The sequence below is a fragment of the Euleptes europaea genome, chromosome 2 (assembly GCF_029931775.1).
Source record: "Euleptes europaea isolate rEulEur1 chromosome 2, rEulEur1.hap1, whole genome shotgun sequence".
NCBI classification, from domain to species: Eukaryota; Metazoa; Chordata; class Lepidosauria; order Squamata; family Sphaerodactylidae; genus Euleptes; species Euleptes europaea.
The window spans coordinates 12,194,660-12,210,944 of record NC_079313.1 but is presented as its reverse complement, the minus strand read 5'-3'; the positions used below and the strand labels follow the sequence as shown (position 1 = coordinate 12,210,944).

General features: G+C 50.4%; 1 protein-coding gene across 1 annotated transcript in view; it reads right to left on the bottom strand.

Annotated features, from left to right (window-relative positions):
• Positions 1–10,605: 10,605 nt before the first annotated feature.
• Positions 10,606–16,285, bottom strand: part of RFX2 (regulatory factor X2) — a 65,514-nt gene continuing 59,834 nt past the window's right edge. The window contains exons 15-18 of the mRNA XM_056867589.1: positions 15,475–15,683; positions 11,634–11,787; positions 11,082–11,124; positions 10,606–10,715 (exon numbers count right to left, since the gene is read on the bottom strand). Coding sequence (XP_056723567.1) covers positions 10,606–10,715; positions 11,082–11,124; positions 11,634–11,787; positions 15,475–15,683 — 516 coding nt within the window. The remainder of the gene's footprint in view (positions 10,716–11,081; positions 11,125–11,633; positions 11,788–15,474; positions 15,684–16,285) is intronic.

Here is a 16,285-nt window from a genome sequence, read left to right as displayed (position 1 = left end):
TTTTTCTCATAGATAAGAAGGGAGGTGGTAAACGCCCCATCTTTGACCTTCAAGACCTTAATAAGTATATTAAGACTAAGAAATTTCGAATGCTATCAGTCTCAGAGGTCCTTCCTCTCTTGAATAGACACATGTGGTTCGCGTTTCTAGACCTCCGTGATGACTACTTTCACATTGCCATTCATGAAGAGTGTCGCCAGTATTTGAGGTTTGAATGTGGGGGTAGATACTACCAATACAATGTGTTGCCCTTCGGATTGTCCACGACCCCCAGAACATTCACGAAGTGCCTTGCCGTGGTAATAGCTCATCTGGCACTCAAGGGATGTGTAATATTCCCTTATCTAGATGACTGGCTGCTGGTGGGTACCTCCCAATCCCAATTGGCTACTCAAGTTGACCTGATTCTCAAAGTCCTTAATACTTTAATTTCAACAAATCCAGATTGGATCCGGCGCACGTTCAGACCTTCATAGGGGCACGCTTGGACGCAGTCCAGGCTAAGGCATTCCTTCCGGTTGACAGGGGCCGTGCCATTCAGAAAATGGTGTCCAGGTTCACGAGAAAGCGCCTCCAAACAGCCTATCATGTCCAACAGCTGTTAGGCCTTATGGCCTCCACCACGGCTGTGGTGGAGTTTGCAAGACTCCGCATGCGCCCAATTCAAAACTGGTTTCTAAGGGCATTCAGAGTACATATGGACTCCCAATATAAGCAATTGTCTGTCCCCAGATACATCATTGCCTCCCTGCAGTGGTGGTTAGACGATGCCAATATCTTTTCGGGAGTTCCATTCCTTCGCCCTTCCCCCGACAAACACCTTTTCAGATGCCTCCCTCTCAGGGTGGGGGGCCCATTGTGATAATCTTATGTCAAGTGGTACATGGTCACATCCAGAATCCCGGTTGCATATAAATCTTTTAGAGCTTCGTGCCATCCGTCTCTCTCTGTTCTCGTTCACAGGGCACCTGGACGGACATCACATCCAGATCGCTATGGACAGCTCCACTGCCCAGTATTATGTAAACAAACAGGGCGGCACAGGGTCCGTTTCGCTCTCCAGGGAAGCCAGCGAGATCTGGGAATGGGCCATAGCTCACCGGGCTACCCTAGTAGCAATTCACATTGCAGGGGTGACCAATACTCTAGTGGACGCGCTGAGCCGTCTTCCCAACCAGAGACACGAGCTCACCTTATCTGACACTTGTCTCCATCGGATTTTCTGTCTATGGGGACATCCTCAAGTGGATCTTTTTGCGACCCACCTCAACACGGTTTGTCGCAAGTTTTGCTCATGGACGGGAGCCGGACCAGGCTCTCTGGGGGATGCCTTTCAGATGACTTGGGAAGGAGCTCTCTTTTATCTCTTTCCCCCATTCCCTCTCCTCCACAAGACCATAGCCAAACTGAGTGTAGACAACACAGATGCTATTGTGATTGCTCCATTCTGGCCCAGGAGGTCATGGTTCGCAGTGCTAATGTCGCTTGTGCAAGGGAATTAATCCTTCTCCTGAAGGATCCCTCTCACTCCCCTCCAGACCTACAACTGGCAGCTTGGAGGGTACATCCCAGGGTCAGTGGTCTGACAGAGTAGCCAAGGTTTTACTACATGCCTTGAAAGGGTCCACTAGACGTTCTTACGATGCGAAATGGGGTCGTTTTTCACTGTGGGCTGAGGCTAGAAATGTCTCACCAATTTCCTGCCCCCTGTCGGTTGTTTGAGTTTTTGCTGTCACTCAAGGATGGTAGTTTATCAAATTCTTCTATTAAAGTTTATTTAGCCGCAATTTCGGCTTTGCACCCTAATATTGACTCCTTCTCAGTTTTTTCCCATCCCCTTTCCAAAATTTTTTTGAAAGTTCTCACTAACTTGTACCCTCCGGTTACTCCTCCTGTCCCTCAGTGGAGCCTCTCCTTGGTTCTATCACAGCTCATGAAGCCTCCTTTTGAACCAATGGCTATGTGCCATCTGTCATTGCTGTCTTTTAAAGCTGCCTTTTTGGTGACAATCATGTCAGCAAGAAGTGTGAGTGACCTATCAGCACTATCTCAATCACCCCCATACACTAAGTTTCATTCAGATAGAGTAGTACTCAGACCACAGATTTCCTTTTTGCCCAAGATAGTCTCAGCCTTCCACCTTGCCCAGGACATTGTCCTCCCTGTTTTCTTCCCCCATCCCTCCTCGGAGGCGGAAAGAGCTTTGCAGTCCCTAGATGTTAGAAGAGCCCTTCTCTTTTACATCAAAAGTTTTTGCAAAGATGACAACCTGTTTGTTTGCTTTGGAGGACATAGGGTAGGTCATCGTGCCTCCCCTCAAACTCTTTCAAGGTGGATCACCTCTACCATCAAACTATCTTATGAACTTGCTCGTCAAGAATGTCCTCCCATGATTAAAGCACATTCTACTAGGGCATATGCGGCTTCCACAGCCTTCTCCTCGAAGATAGATCTCCGGGACATCTGCAGAGCTGCCACCTGGTCCATTCCCTCGATGTTCATGAAACACTACGCTGTGGATGTGGATTCAGCGAGAGAGGCAGCTGTGGGACATGCTGTGCTGCACTCCTTATTCGGTGATTGTCCCACACCCACCGTCCTGGTAAGCGAGGTCTCTACTCTCCCAATGTGTTACTGCATAGAAGTTCCATCAGATGAACAACAGTTACAGGTAAGTGAAACCCTTCCCCCCCCCCCCCGTAAGTATCCTGGCCTCTATTCATCCTCATTATGTGCATGTTAGAATTAATCCCACCACCTCCACCATCTGGTATGGGGTATCAGCAGTTAGGTTAGAGCTGAGCGGAACTGGCTGACGGGTCTTTGTTCCACAGTGGTGTTAGGGTTGCCAGCTCCGGGTTGGGAAATACCTGGAGATGTTGGAGGTGGCGCCTGAGGAGGGCGGGGTTTGGGGAGGGACTACAATGCTATACAGTCCACTTCCCAAGGAGGCCATTTTGGAAAGTGAACTGATTTCTGTCGCCTGGAGATAAGGTTGCCAGGTTGCTTAGATTGGTAGGCAATTGCCCGCCAACCCAGTGCCCGGCTTGGAAGCGGGGATAGCATGCGCATGTGGCCGCACCGACACGATCACACCACTTCCAGTTTACACCTGGAAGCACCACATTGCAATGGGCCTTTTACCACTCAGACTCCCAGGTTGAGTGGTAAAAGGCCTGTTGCGATACGGCACTTCCAGGTGTAAACCGGAAGTAATGTGATTACAGCCATGCTGCCAAGCGCACACAATCCCTGCCTCATCTCTGCCCCAAAAGCCTCCCAATGGAGCTGATGGAGGACCTGGCAACCCTACCTGGAGATCAGTTGTAATAGCGGGAGATCTCCAGTCACCACCTAGAGATTGGCAGCCCTAAGCACTGTACAGTGACCTACAGTCTTCCTGGCTTTAACCAAATTAGTTTGAAAGCGCTTCCCTGGCACCACACCTGAAAATCCGCCTGTTGTGGTTGGCCCTTCACTGGAAACATTTATTTCCCTCTCCCCGAACCAACACAAGTGCCTACCTTGGGTCAATGAGGGTCATGGTAGCTGTTGGTAGTGGAATATGCCATCAGGTCAAAGCCAACTTGTGGCGATCCCGTGGGGTTTTCAAGGCAAGAGACGTTCAGAGGGGGTTCGCCATCGCCTGCCTCTAGGGTTGCCAAACTCCAGGTAATAGCAGAAGATCCCCTGCTATTACAACCGATCTCCAGGTGACAGAGATCAGTTCCCCTGGAGAAAATGGCCGCTTTGGCAATTGTACTCTATGGCGTTGAAGTCCCTCCCCTCCCCAAACCCCTCCCTCCTCAGGCTCCACCCCAAAAACCTCCCACCGAGAGTGAAGAGGGACCTGGCAACCCCACCTGCTTCTGCACAGAAACCCTGGACTTCCTTGGTGGTGTCCCATCCAAGTACTAACCAGGGCCGACCCTGCTTAGCTTCCGGGATCAGGCTAGCCTCTAACTGGGAAACACTGAACAAGCTGGACTTGTACCCTTGGGGGGCTGTTTGTAACAGGGATAGTCAACATTCTTTGGCCTACACTAGTGTCCTCCAAGGGGAGGACATGACCCAGAATCCTTTGCACCACTGCGGAGCAGTGGGTGGGGGGTGCCGTTCTCGGGATCACCAGGAGCCCAATCCGTTGCTGGCGACATGGACTAGTGGGGGAATACAGCAGAGTGCATCTGGATTCAACCTGCCAAGTTGCTGAGGCTTCAGACCCGGGGGAGGAGCCTGGTAGATCCAGGGGTGGGGCTTAATGAAAGACCACCAAGCAGTGCCTTGGGGGACAAGGGGAGGGGCTGTGGCTCCGAGGTAGAGCGTCTGCTTGGCAGGCAGAAGGTCCCAGGTTCAACCCCCGGCATCTCCAGTTAAAGGGACTAGGCAAGTAGGTGACGGGAAAGACTCCTGCCTGAGACCCTGGAGAGTTGCTACCCGTCTAAGTAGACAATACTGACTTTGACGGACCCAGGGTCTGATTCAGTATAAGGCAGCTTCATGTGTTCATGTGACACAAAATGGCTTCCAGCCGGCGAGGGGATGGAGCCTAGTTGCTCACGGGAGAAGCTTCATCTCCAGTGTGTTGTAGCAGTAAGGAGTGTCAGGATCTGGGAGAAGCAAACCTGTCCAGCTGTACAAAGGTGCAGTCTCTACTGCTGCGCATTTTGGGCCTCGTAGAGCCCTATAATTGAATTAATTAATGTCAGCCTTCCTTATCTCTTTCACGCTAAGCTGTTGCTGAAGTCCAAAGCAGATGCGACCTTGGGCCAGCCACAGGCTGGTAGCTTACCTTACTTCACAGGGTTGTTGTGAGTAGACTGAAAGGTGATATGATAACCATCTTCAAATACTTGAAGGGCTGTCGTAGAGAGGAGGGTGCCAAGTTGTTTTCTGCTGCCCCAGAAGGTTGGACCAGAACCAACGGGTTGAAATTAAATCAAAAGTTTTCATCTAAACATCAGGAAGCATTTTCTAACAGTTAGAGCGGTTCCTCAGTGGAACAGGCTCCCTTGGGATGTGGTGAGCTCTCCTCCTCTGGAGGTTTTTAAGCAGAGGCTAGATGGCCATCTGTCAGCAATGCTGATTCTATGACCTTAGGCAGTTCATGAGAGGCAGTTCATGAGAGGGAGGGCACCTTGGCCATCTTCTGGGCATGGAATAGGGGTCACTGGGGGTGTAGGGCGGAGGTAGTTGTGAATTTCCTGCATTGTGCAGGGGGTTGGACTAGATGACCCTGGTGGCCCCTTCTAACTCTATGATTGTATGATGGTAAAATGGAGGTAAGGAGAACAATGTAAACTGCTTTAGGGGAGAGAAGTGGAATATAATGAAATAAATGTGTGTAGCAGGTCATCACCACTGGGGCGTGCAGCCACCTGTGAGTTTCCTGTGAGAGCTCAGTTCTGAAGTGCTGCGGAAGCCCACTTTGGATGGGAACCGAGGCATAGGGGGGAGAGAGGCGGAGGAGCTTCAGCCTCCCTCCTGCATTATTTCCCCAGTCCAAAAAGAGGGGATATTCACCCCATTGTGGGTCTGCAAGTGCACACAACCCTTCCATATGCAACACCTCCCACAGGGCAAACACCTCCCCTGAGGGTGGCTTAGTAGTACAGCCTCTGCTTGACACGCAGCAGGTCCCAGGTTCAATCGCCGGCATCTCCAGGTAAAGCGATCAGAGGGCAGGCGATGTGAAAGAATTCGGTCTGAGCCACTGGAGAGCTGTCGCTGGTCACAGGGGACAAGACTGACCTAGAATCATAGAGTTGGAAGGGGCCAAACAGGCCACCTAGTCCAACCCCCTGCTCAACGCAGGATCAGCCTAGAGCATCCCTGACAAGTGCTTGTCCAGCCTCTGCTTAAAGACTGCCAGTGAGGGGAAGCTCGCCACCTCCCTAGGAAGCTGGTTCCACTGTCGAACAACTCTTACTGTAAAAAACTTTTTTGCTCATATCCAGCCGGTACCTTTCCACCCACAAATTAAACCCATTCTTGTGAGTCATGTCCACTGCTGCCAGCAGGAACAGCTCCCTGCCCTCCTCTAAGTGGCAGCCCTTCAAATACTTCAAGAGAGCAATCCTGTCCCCCCTCAACCTCCTCTTCTCCCGACTGAACATTCCCAACTCCCTCCGCCTTTCCTCGTAGGGCTTGGTCTCCAGGCCCGATCATCCTCGTCGCTCTCCTCTGCACCCGCACCATTCTGTCCACATCCTTTTGAAGCGAGGCCTCCGGAACGGCACACAATACTCCTGGCGTGGCCTGACCAATGCAGTGTACAGCAGAACTATGACATCTTGCGATTTGGATGTTATGCCTCTGTTCCCGCACCCCCAGATCGCATTAGCTTTTTGTGTCGCTGTGTCACACTGGCTGCTCATGTTTTATTTACGGTCCCACCCATACCCCAAGATCTTGTTCACACACACTGCTGCCCAGAAGTGTATTCCCCATCGGGTACGCATGTCGCTCATTTCTGTTACCCAATGGACCAATGGTCTGATGAAGGCTGGTTCATGTGAAATGGTACAGGGGGAATCTGAAAGCCCCTATTCCCCACACCGTGGTCCCTCCCATGCAAATTGGGCAGAGCTTCAGCTAGAGCTTCCACAGGGAACTCACAGCTACCGTCTTCCTGCAAGCCCCTGTGGGGGGGGGGTGTCGTATGTTAACTATAATATCCAGTTCGGCCCTCAGAAACCTGAGGGAAACAGGATTGTATTCTCATGGTCCCAGGACCTCTTTCCTCCCACTTGTGCCCTGCATCCTTCTTTGTCCCTCAAGCTGAGAACCAGATACCCATCCTGGTTGCCCTGCTATGGCAGACTGCAGACGCTCTTCTACACAGGGGGTCAGAGGTCAGCCTTGTTCTCCCTGCACATTTCGCCCGCGCTTTCCAGATGCTGGCTAAAACAGCATCTGGAAAACGCGCGGGGAGAGCGAGGCGACCTCTGACGGTCGGGAAAGGGCATGCCTAATCAAAAGGAAGCCCCGAAGCAGTCGGCAGGGGTGACCGCGGGGAAACGTCCCTGCATAAAAGGCCAGAGGGGCTGATTTCAGCTATCTTGAGGACTAGTTGCATTAAAAAGCTCCCAGGCATGCAGATGAGGTGTGAGCTACTGCCTCCACCATTTATCCCCATTTTGGCCGTAATTTTAACTTTCACTCCAGAGCAAGTGGACAGACGGGTGTGGGGGCTGGAACCCAACATAATAATATATGGAAGGCCATGCTGGATCAGACCAAGGCCCACCAAATCCAGCAGTCTGTTCACACAGTGAACAACCAGGTGCCTCTAGGACAGTGATGGCGAACCTTTTAGAGACCGAGTGCCCAAACTGCAACCCAAAACCCACTTATTCATCGTAAAGTGCCAGCACGGCAATTTAACCTGAATACTGAGGTTTTAGTTTAGAAAAAACAACTCATACGTTAACATCTTATGCTCACAGGCATAAAATGATCCAAACAAAGTAAGGAAAGCAATCCCAAGTGCTTTCATTGATTTAAAATTATTTGGCAGAGAATTCCACACTTTAAGGATTTCATTTTCAGAACTAACTGTACTATCCTTTGTCATCCATAAAATTAAATCATGGCAATGACTGACAAACACCATTTTCCCCATCTGCATTCTCAAAACTCTGCAGGGGGGCTTATTGTTGAGTTGTGCATCTGAGTGGCAAGTCCAAGGCAAAACCTCCCATTCACAAATAGACAAAAAAAAAACCCCATGCAGTTTTGAGAATCTGGATGGGGTAAATGTGCATCTGAGTGGCAAGTCCAAGGCAAAACCTCTCTTTCACAAATAGACAACAAACCCCCCCCCCCATGCAGTTTTGAGACTCTGGATGGGGTAAATGTGCATCTCAGTGGCAAGTCCAAGGCAAAACCTCTCTTTCACAAATAGACAACAAAACCCACCCACCCCATGCAGTTTTGAGAATCTGGATGGGGTAAATGTGCATCTCAGTGGCAAGCGAAAGAGCCGCCCGCCGCAAGCCTCCTGCAAGCCTCCCGCCGCCCCGCTCCGCCTCAGCAGCAGTGCCGCCGCCCCACCCAGGCGCCGCTCTGGACCCGCCGCCGCCACCGGCCGCTCATGCTCGGCCCCGAGGGCTGCCCTGCCGGCCGCACCGCTATGCCCGCCGAGTCGCCCCGCCCCTCGACAAAGTTGGCTGCGGCGCGGCGGAAACGTGTGCCGAGGCCGCGAGGAGGGGCGGAGGAGGGGGACAGGCAGCCAAGGGGGCGGAGGAGGGGGCGGGGGCGACTCGGTGGGCGTAGCGGTGCGGCCGGCAGGGCAGCCCTTGGGGCCGAGCATGAGTGGGCGGCGGCAGTTCTGGAGCGGCGCCTGGGTGGGGCGGCAGCGCTGCTGCTGCTGCTAAGGCGGAGCAACAGAGGCAGATGGCGTCGAGGCCGCAAGGAGGGGCGGGGGACGGGCGGGGGGCCCGGCGGCTCCACGCGTGCCCATAGAAAGGGCTCGGCGTGCCGCTTGTGGCACGCGTGCCATAGGTTCGCCAACACGGCTCTAGGAAACCCACAAACAGGATGACTGCAGCATTATCCTGCCTGTGTTCCTCAGCACCTCATATAACAGGCATGCTCCTCTGATCCTGGAGAGAATAGGTACGCATCATGACTAGTATCCATTTTGACTAGCAGTCATGAATGTCCCTCTCCTCCATGAACATGTCCACTCCCCTCTAAAAGCCTTCCCAGTTGGTAGCCATCACCACATCCTGGGGCAGGGAGTTCCACAATTCAACTATGCGTTGTGTGAAGAAATACTTCCTTTTATCTGTTTTGAATCTCTCACCCTGCAGCTTCAGTAGATGACCCCGCGTTCTGGTATTATGAGAGTGGGAGAAAAGCTTCTCCCTGTTCACCCTCTCCATACCATGCATAATGTTCTAGATCTCTATCATGTCTCCCCTTAACTGCCTTGTTTTTAAGCTAAACAACCTTAAGCGTTTTAACCGCTCCTCATAGGGCAGTTGCTCTAGTCCCCTGATCATTTTGGTTGCTCTTTTCTGAACCTTCTCAAGCTCTGCAATATCAAACTGATTTGATTCCCCACTCTTCCACATGAGCAGTGGATTCTAATCTGGAGAACCGGGTTGGTTTCCCCACTCCTCGACACGAAGCCAGCTGGGTGACCTTGGGGTAGTCACAGTTCTCTTTGAATTCTCCCAGGTGTCTGTTGTGAGGAGGGAAGGAGACTGTAAGCAGGTTTGATTCTCCTTAAAAGGTAGAAAAAATCGGCATATAAAAAACAACTCCTTCTTCTTTTTTCTAAAGGTGACTAAAGGGAATTTCTGTGTGTGTGTGTAAAGTGCCTTCAAGTCGCAGCTGACTTATGGCGACCCCTTTTTGGGGTTTTCATGGCAAGAGACTAACAGAGGTGGTTTGCCAGTGCCTTCCTCTGCCCAACAACCCTGGTCTTCCTTGGTGGTCTCCCATCCAAATACTAACCAGAGCTAACCCTGCTTAGCTTCTGAGATCTGATGAGATCAGGCTAGCCTGGGCCATCCAGGTCAGGGTAAAGGGAATTTCTAGCCCTCAGGAAATTCCTTTGGTACTTCCCCTAATTGCAGGAGACATCAAACCTCACAACGTTTTTGGTGTGACAGTCCCGGGGTCTTTCACATCCATGTCATCTTGGTATATAAAAAGGTACACACACAAACTAAGGAGCCCCATGGCGCAGAGTGGTAAATTGCAGTACTTTGGTCAAAAGCTCTGCTCACAACCTGAGTTCGATTCCCATGGAAGTCGGTTTCAGGTAGTGGGCTCAAGGTTGACTCAGCCTTCCATCCTTCGGAGGTCGCAAAAATGAGTACCCAGCTTGCTGGGGGTAAACTGTAGACGACTGGGGAAGGCAGTGGCAAACCACCCTGTAAACATAGTCGACCTAGTAGACGTCGGGATGTGACGTCGCCCCATGGGTCAGGAATGACCCGGTGCTTGCACAGGGGACTACCTTCACCTTTACCTACACACACAAACATAAGCACAACCCAGGCAAAACAGAGGAAAATCTAAGGAGGGGAAAAACACACCGCACGTCTCCCACAGTGTAAATTTATTTGGCAAGTTGGGGGTGGGGGTGGGGGGAATGGACACCCCATCTCTGCCCCCGTGAGGCGCAATCAAGAGGAATGAGCTCTGCAAGGACTCAAGCGGGTCTGTATCACAGTGGTGTTTGTGGGGGGGGGGAACTTAAAGGGTTTTCAGTCGCGGCCACCACTCCCTACCCACCCCAACCCCTCGCAGTCCTCGAACAGTCCCGCAATCCATTGAATCAGTTAAGGCCGAGAGAGAGAGAGAGTGCAAGAGCGAGCGAGCCGCATCGCCTGCGAGGAAGGGGCCGAAGGGGTCATCAGAGTAGTAGACGAGCGGGCCTTCTCCTCTGCTGACGACGGACGCCAGTTCGCATGGCAGGCCCTCGTCCCCACCTCTGCAAAGACAAGTAAACATTAAGACAAAACTAAGAGGCACTAAAAATCGTGGAGGAATCGGAAATCCAGGCACCGGAATCCTGGAAAGCTTTGGAATTGTCGTGGGGTCGGAGCAAACCGCAAGTTCCCCTCGAGGCTTCCCGCCCCCCCAATTCTAGATCTCCTGCAACGAGGGGCCAGGATCACTGCGTTCACGTTTGACGAGTGGCTCGCCGGGGGTCCGGGGATCGCCTTCCGCCTCGCTGCCGAGGTCACTGATGTCATCTGCGGGAGGGAAGAATCAGAATCATAGAGTTGGAAGGGACCACCAGGGTCATCTAGTCCAACCCCCTGCACAATGGAGGGAATTCACCACTACCTCCCCCCCACACCCTCAGTGACCCCTACTCCATGCCCAGAAGATGGCCAAGATGCTCTCCCTCTCATCATCTGCCTAAGGTCATAGAATCAGCATTGCTGACAGATGGCCATCTAGCCTCTGCTTGAAAACCTCCAGGGAAGGACAGCTTACCACCTCTGGAAGAAGGAGAGGCAGAGGCTCAAAAGTTCTGGAAATTCATTGTCAATTAATAGTTGGCAGGATTTTTCCCCTGGACCAGAAGAAAAAGGGAAATGGAGATTAGTAAATACCTTTATCCAGGAGCGCTGGGGACATGGAGGCAAAGTCGCTGAACTGAAAGAGGAAAGAAAGAGAATTTGGCGTTCCAAAGGGAATGTTCTAAGCCTCATGTCTGAAGAAAAAGGGGAACAAAGAAACTCAACCTAAAAGTCAGGGAGAAACTAAAGGGGGTTGAGCTGAACAATTACCTACTATAACAACCAATAAATCTATTTTTATTATTTTTTGTGCACAATTGTATTTAAAAACGCAGGGCCTAAAATACAGGCTTCCTTAAAAGCACAAACATAATTATAAATATTACTAACACATAACAGTTGGTAGTTAGTACATAAAATGACCAAAATCTGCCTTTTGGAAGGAGAAAAAAGAGGGGTGAAAAATCCAATTAGTATTACCTTAATAAATAATATAACCATTTTTAAAAAAATATATACTGAAATTACATGTTTACCTTTTATTCTGTGTGGCTTTATGTTAAATTAGTTAGTCCATGTGCCTTAAAACACGGCTCCCGGCTCACACCTGGGTCAAAATATATACAGCCAAAATCCCCTTCTCACCTCTCCCATCACCGCGATGGGCGTCTCGCCTGTGACTTGGGCCACCCGGTGCTCCACCAGGTAAAACATGTATTCGTCGTAGAGCAGACGGATCAGGTGGAAGGAGCCAAAACTGGCCGCGCTGCGTAAAGTGAGGTCTCGGATCACCATGGAGCTGCAGAGGGAAGGGGAGAGACACAAAGCCATTTCACACCAGGCACGACCGGTTCGCGTAGACTGCAGCTGCAAACACTGAGCGACGGGCGGGTTGGGCATGTTTGGAGAGGAAGAGGGCCCATCAGCGACTAACGGCAAGAGCTAAAGGGTGCTTCCCCCAATGCATGGGCAGTGATGGAAAATGATGTCAAGGTGCAGCTGACTTAGGCGACCCCGTTAGGCAGGGGTGTCAAACATATGGCCCACGGGCCGAATCCAGCCTCTCGAGAGCTGTTATCCGGCCAGCCGAGGCAGCCCCCCCCCCCAGTCCGGGCTGGCGAGTCTGCAGTGGGCTCACCAGCTGAGGCAGCCATCCCCCAGGTCCCAAGATGTCAATGATCAAAGAGTGTTAAGTAAAATAAGAGTGTCATTGTTTTAAGCAAGTTTGTATTTTAAATTTTAAAAAAATAAAGTAAAAAAAAAGAATATTATTAATTGGCTTTGCCTGCGTCTTCTATAAAGTTTGTATCTACAGTACCTGGCATTACATTTTATGGTAAATGTGGCCAAGCCCGACCAAGTGACATTCATGTCATATCCGGCCCTCGTAACAATTGAGTTCGACACCCCTACTGTAGGGTTTTCAAGGCAAGAGACGTTCAGGGGTGGTTTGCCATCGCCTGCCTCTGCATAGCGACCCTGGACTTCCTCGGTGGTCTCCCATCCAACTGCGAACCCGGGCCGACCCTGCTTAACTTCTGAGATCTAATGAGACCAGGGTGGCCTGACCCATCCAGGTTGCTGAAGGGGAACATGCAGTTGTTAGAGGGCAGTAGCCTTAATGCTGAGCTTACGGCCTTCTCGGAGACATCTTGCTGCCCACTACTAAAAACAGGATGGTTTTTATATGAACCCCAGTAGAATCATAGAGTTGGAAGGGACCATCAGGGTGATCTAGTCCAACCCTCTGCACAATGCAGGAAATTCACAACTACCTCCCCCCCACACACACACCCAGTGACCCCTACTCCATGCCCAGAAGATGGCCAAGATGCCCTCCCTCGCATCATCTGCCTAAGGTCATAGAATCAGTATTGCTGACAGATGGCCATCTAACCTCTTCTTAAAAACCTCCTGGGAAGGAGAGCTTACTATCTCCCGAGGAAGCCTGTTTCACTGAGGAACCACTCTAACTGTTAGGAAATTCTTCCTAATGTCTAGACGGAAACTCTTTTGATTTAATTTCAAGCCGTTGGTTCTGGTCCGACCTTCTTGGGCAACAGAAAACAACTCGGCACCCTCCTCTCTATGACAGCTCTTCAAGTACTTGAAGATGGTTATCATATCCCCTCTCAGTAGATTTCTTTAAAAAGAAAACACAACAAATTTCTGGCCCTTTATGCTTGGCTGTTTCCCTCGCGGTCACCCCTCTGACGACTTTGGGTCTTCGCGCTGATTGTGCATGGCATTTCCGACCATCAGAGGTTGCCTCGCTCTCCCCCTGCCTTTCCCTACTTTTGCCCGAGTTTTCAGGGATCTGTTTTATCTTGAATTGGAAAATGCGGCCAAAACGCGGGGAAACGCAGGGGGAGAGCGAGGCGACCTCTGACGGCCGGAAACAGCACGCATAATCAAAACAAACACCCGAAGTCGTCGGAGGAGTTGACCCTAAGGGAAACAACCAGGCATAAAAGGCTTTCATAAAACAAAAATCAGGGTTTCCCAAAATGTACTACATTCCAAGTTGTTTTATTCTATGAGGAGGCTATGAGAAACAGCTAATATAGAAACAACAAATAATTCTACATGGTAATATGTCACCAGGAGCAATATATATATCTATATAAATATCTATCTATCTATCTATCTATCTATCTATCTATCTATCTATATATATCTTGCTTGAAATACATATGGTATTACGGAGTATGGCTGTTTTTCCAGGGAAACCCAAAAGCCTTTGATGAGAAGGCCTTTGGCCTTCAATTTTTTTACGTTTTCACTGAAAAAAGGTTATACCTTCCCACTTTAGTTCCTTCACTATACCTGAGGTGCCTTAGAAAATAAAGACAAAGCACAACGTTTAATGTCATCAGGAGAGTCGTTCATCTCATGCACATATAGTTCAAACTGCAATTTTACAATTGTAGAAAATTTACACTAGCAGGGACTCCGGTACCAAGGCCTGCAACAAACCAAGGTGCCAACTTTGCTCTTATATAGATCCTAGCAGCACCATCACTGGGCCCAGTATCGTCAGCCAGACTATCTCAGGTTCATACTCCTGTTCATCTTCTAACCTAATTTGTGCCATCATATGCCAGCAATGCCCTACCGCCCACAGACCAGTCCCTGTGACAAAGATTAAATGGCCATAAGTCTGACATTAGAAACAACATTCAGAAAACAGTGGAGGAACATTTTAACCTTCCAGGAAATCCAGTTGCTGATTTAAGAGTAAAGGTAAAGGTCCCCTGTGCAAGTACCGGGTCATTTCTGACCCATGGGGTGACGTCACATCCAGACGTTTCCAAGGCAGACTTTGTTTGCGGGGTGGTTTGCCAGTGCCTTCCCCTGTCATCTTCCCTTTACCCCCAGCAAGCTGGGTACTCATTTCACCGACCTCGGAAAGGATGGAAGGCTGAGTCAACCTTGAGCCGGCTACCTGAAACCAACTTCCATTGGGATCGAACTCAGGTCATGAGCAGAGCTTTTGACTGCAGTACTGCAGCTTAACACTCTGCGCCACGGGGCTCCTGATTTAAGAGTAGCAGTTCTCAAAGGGAGATTAGAAAGAGAGACTACTGAATTACAACTAATAGTGAAAGTCAAGACAATGCATTCTCCTGGACTGAATAGAGATCTGGGATTCCTGCCTCATTTCTCCACACCTACTACCCCTCTGCATTTCACACCTAATCTAATCACGACAGCTAATGTCATTTACTTGCTTTTGACTTTTACACTGCTGAATTACAATTAATAATGAAGCTCAAGACAATACATTCTCCTGGATGAAATAGAGATCTGGGATTCCTGTCTCATTACCAATGCTAATTTCTCCACGCCTACTAACCCTCTGCATATCACGCCTAATCCATTCACACCTGCTAATATCATTTACTTGCTTTTGACATTTACATTGCCATTGTGTGTCTAATTCACTCTTCTCTAAAGGATAGATGGGCTCACATTCTAACCTTATCTGAAGAAGTGAGCGGTGACTGATAAAACCTCATACCCTGCCAGAAATTGTGTTAGTCTTTAACCTGTTACTGGACTCTTCCTCTTTTCTACTGCAATTTTACAGAGCATCTTTTAAATCATTCCAGAGTTAGGAGGGGCTATGGCTCAGTGGTAGAGCATCTGCTTGGCATGCAGAAGGACTCAGGTTCAATCTCCGGCATCTCAAGGGACTAGGCAAGTAGGTGATATGAAATGCCTCTGAGACCCTGGAGAGTTGCTGCCGGTCTGAGTAGACAATACTGACTTTGATGGACCAAGGTCCGATTCAGTATAAGGCAGCTTCATGTGTATAGGTCAAGGGAGCACTGAGTTCAAATCCCTACTCAGCCAGGAAACCTGGGTGACTAGGGGGCCAGACACTTCCTATCAACCAAGATTGTTGTGAGGCTCAAACACAGGGGAATGACATTTGCGTCCCCCGTAGCGCCAGGGAGAACCGAATGATTGGAGGGAGGCTTACCTGTAAAAGGACCACTTTAGCAAAAACTGCCGGGCGGCCTTCGGAAAGCCCGGCCCCCCTTCGTGCGGCTTCAGCACCTGGGTGACAACGCTGTCGAGCCAGCTGGCCCACTGGTCCAAGGAGCTCTGCTGCTGGAGCGTCATCTTGAAATCCTGCTCCAGCTTCTGGACCAGGCCCTCTTCGCACTGGCATACCCACGAGGCTTGCTCCTGAGTGGGGTAGAGGAACAGAGAGAGATGCACCCTCCCAATTCACAGAACCATAGGGCCACACAGGCCACCTAGTCCAACCTCCTGCTTAATGCAGGATCAGAAGAAGAAGAAAGAAGAGTTGGTGTTTTATATGCTGACTTTCTCTACCACTTAAGGGAGACTCAAACTGGCTCACAATCACCTTCCCTTCCCCTCCCCACAACACACACCCTGTGGGGTAGGTGAGGCTGAGAGAGCTCTAACAGAGCTGTGACTTGCCCAAGGTCACCCAGGTGGCTTCGTGTGTAGGGGTTGGGAAACAAATCCAGTTATCAGATTAGCGTCCTCCGCTCATGTGGAGGAGTGGGAGAATCAAACCCGGTTCTCCAGATCAGACTCCACCGCTCCAAGCTACCGCTGTTAACCACTACACCCTGCTGGCTAAAGCAGGGGTGTCAAACTCAATTGTTACGAGGACCAGATGTGACATAAATGTCGCTCGGTGGGGCCGGTTCTTGCCTCGCCAGCCTAGGCTGAGAGTGGGGAGGCAGCTGCCTTGGCTGGCTCACGGGCCGGATAAGTGATCTCATCGGGCTGGATCTGGCCCTCAGGCCTTATGT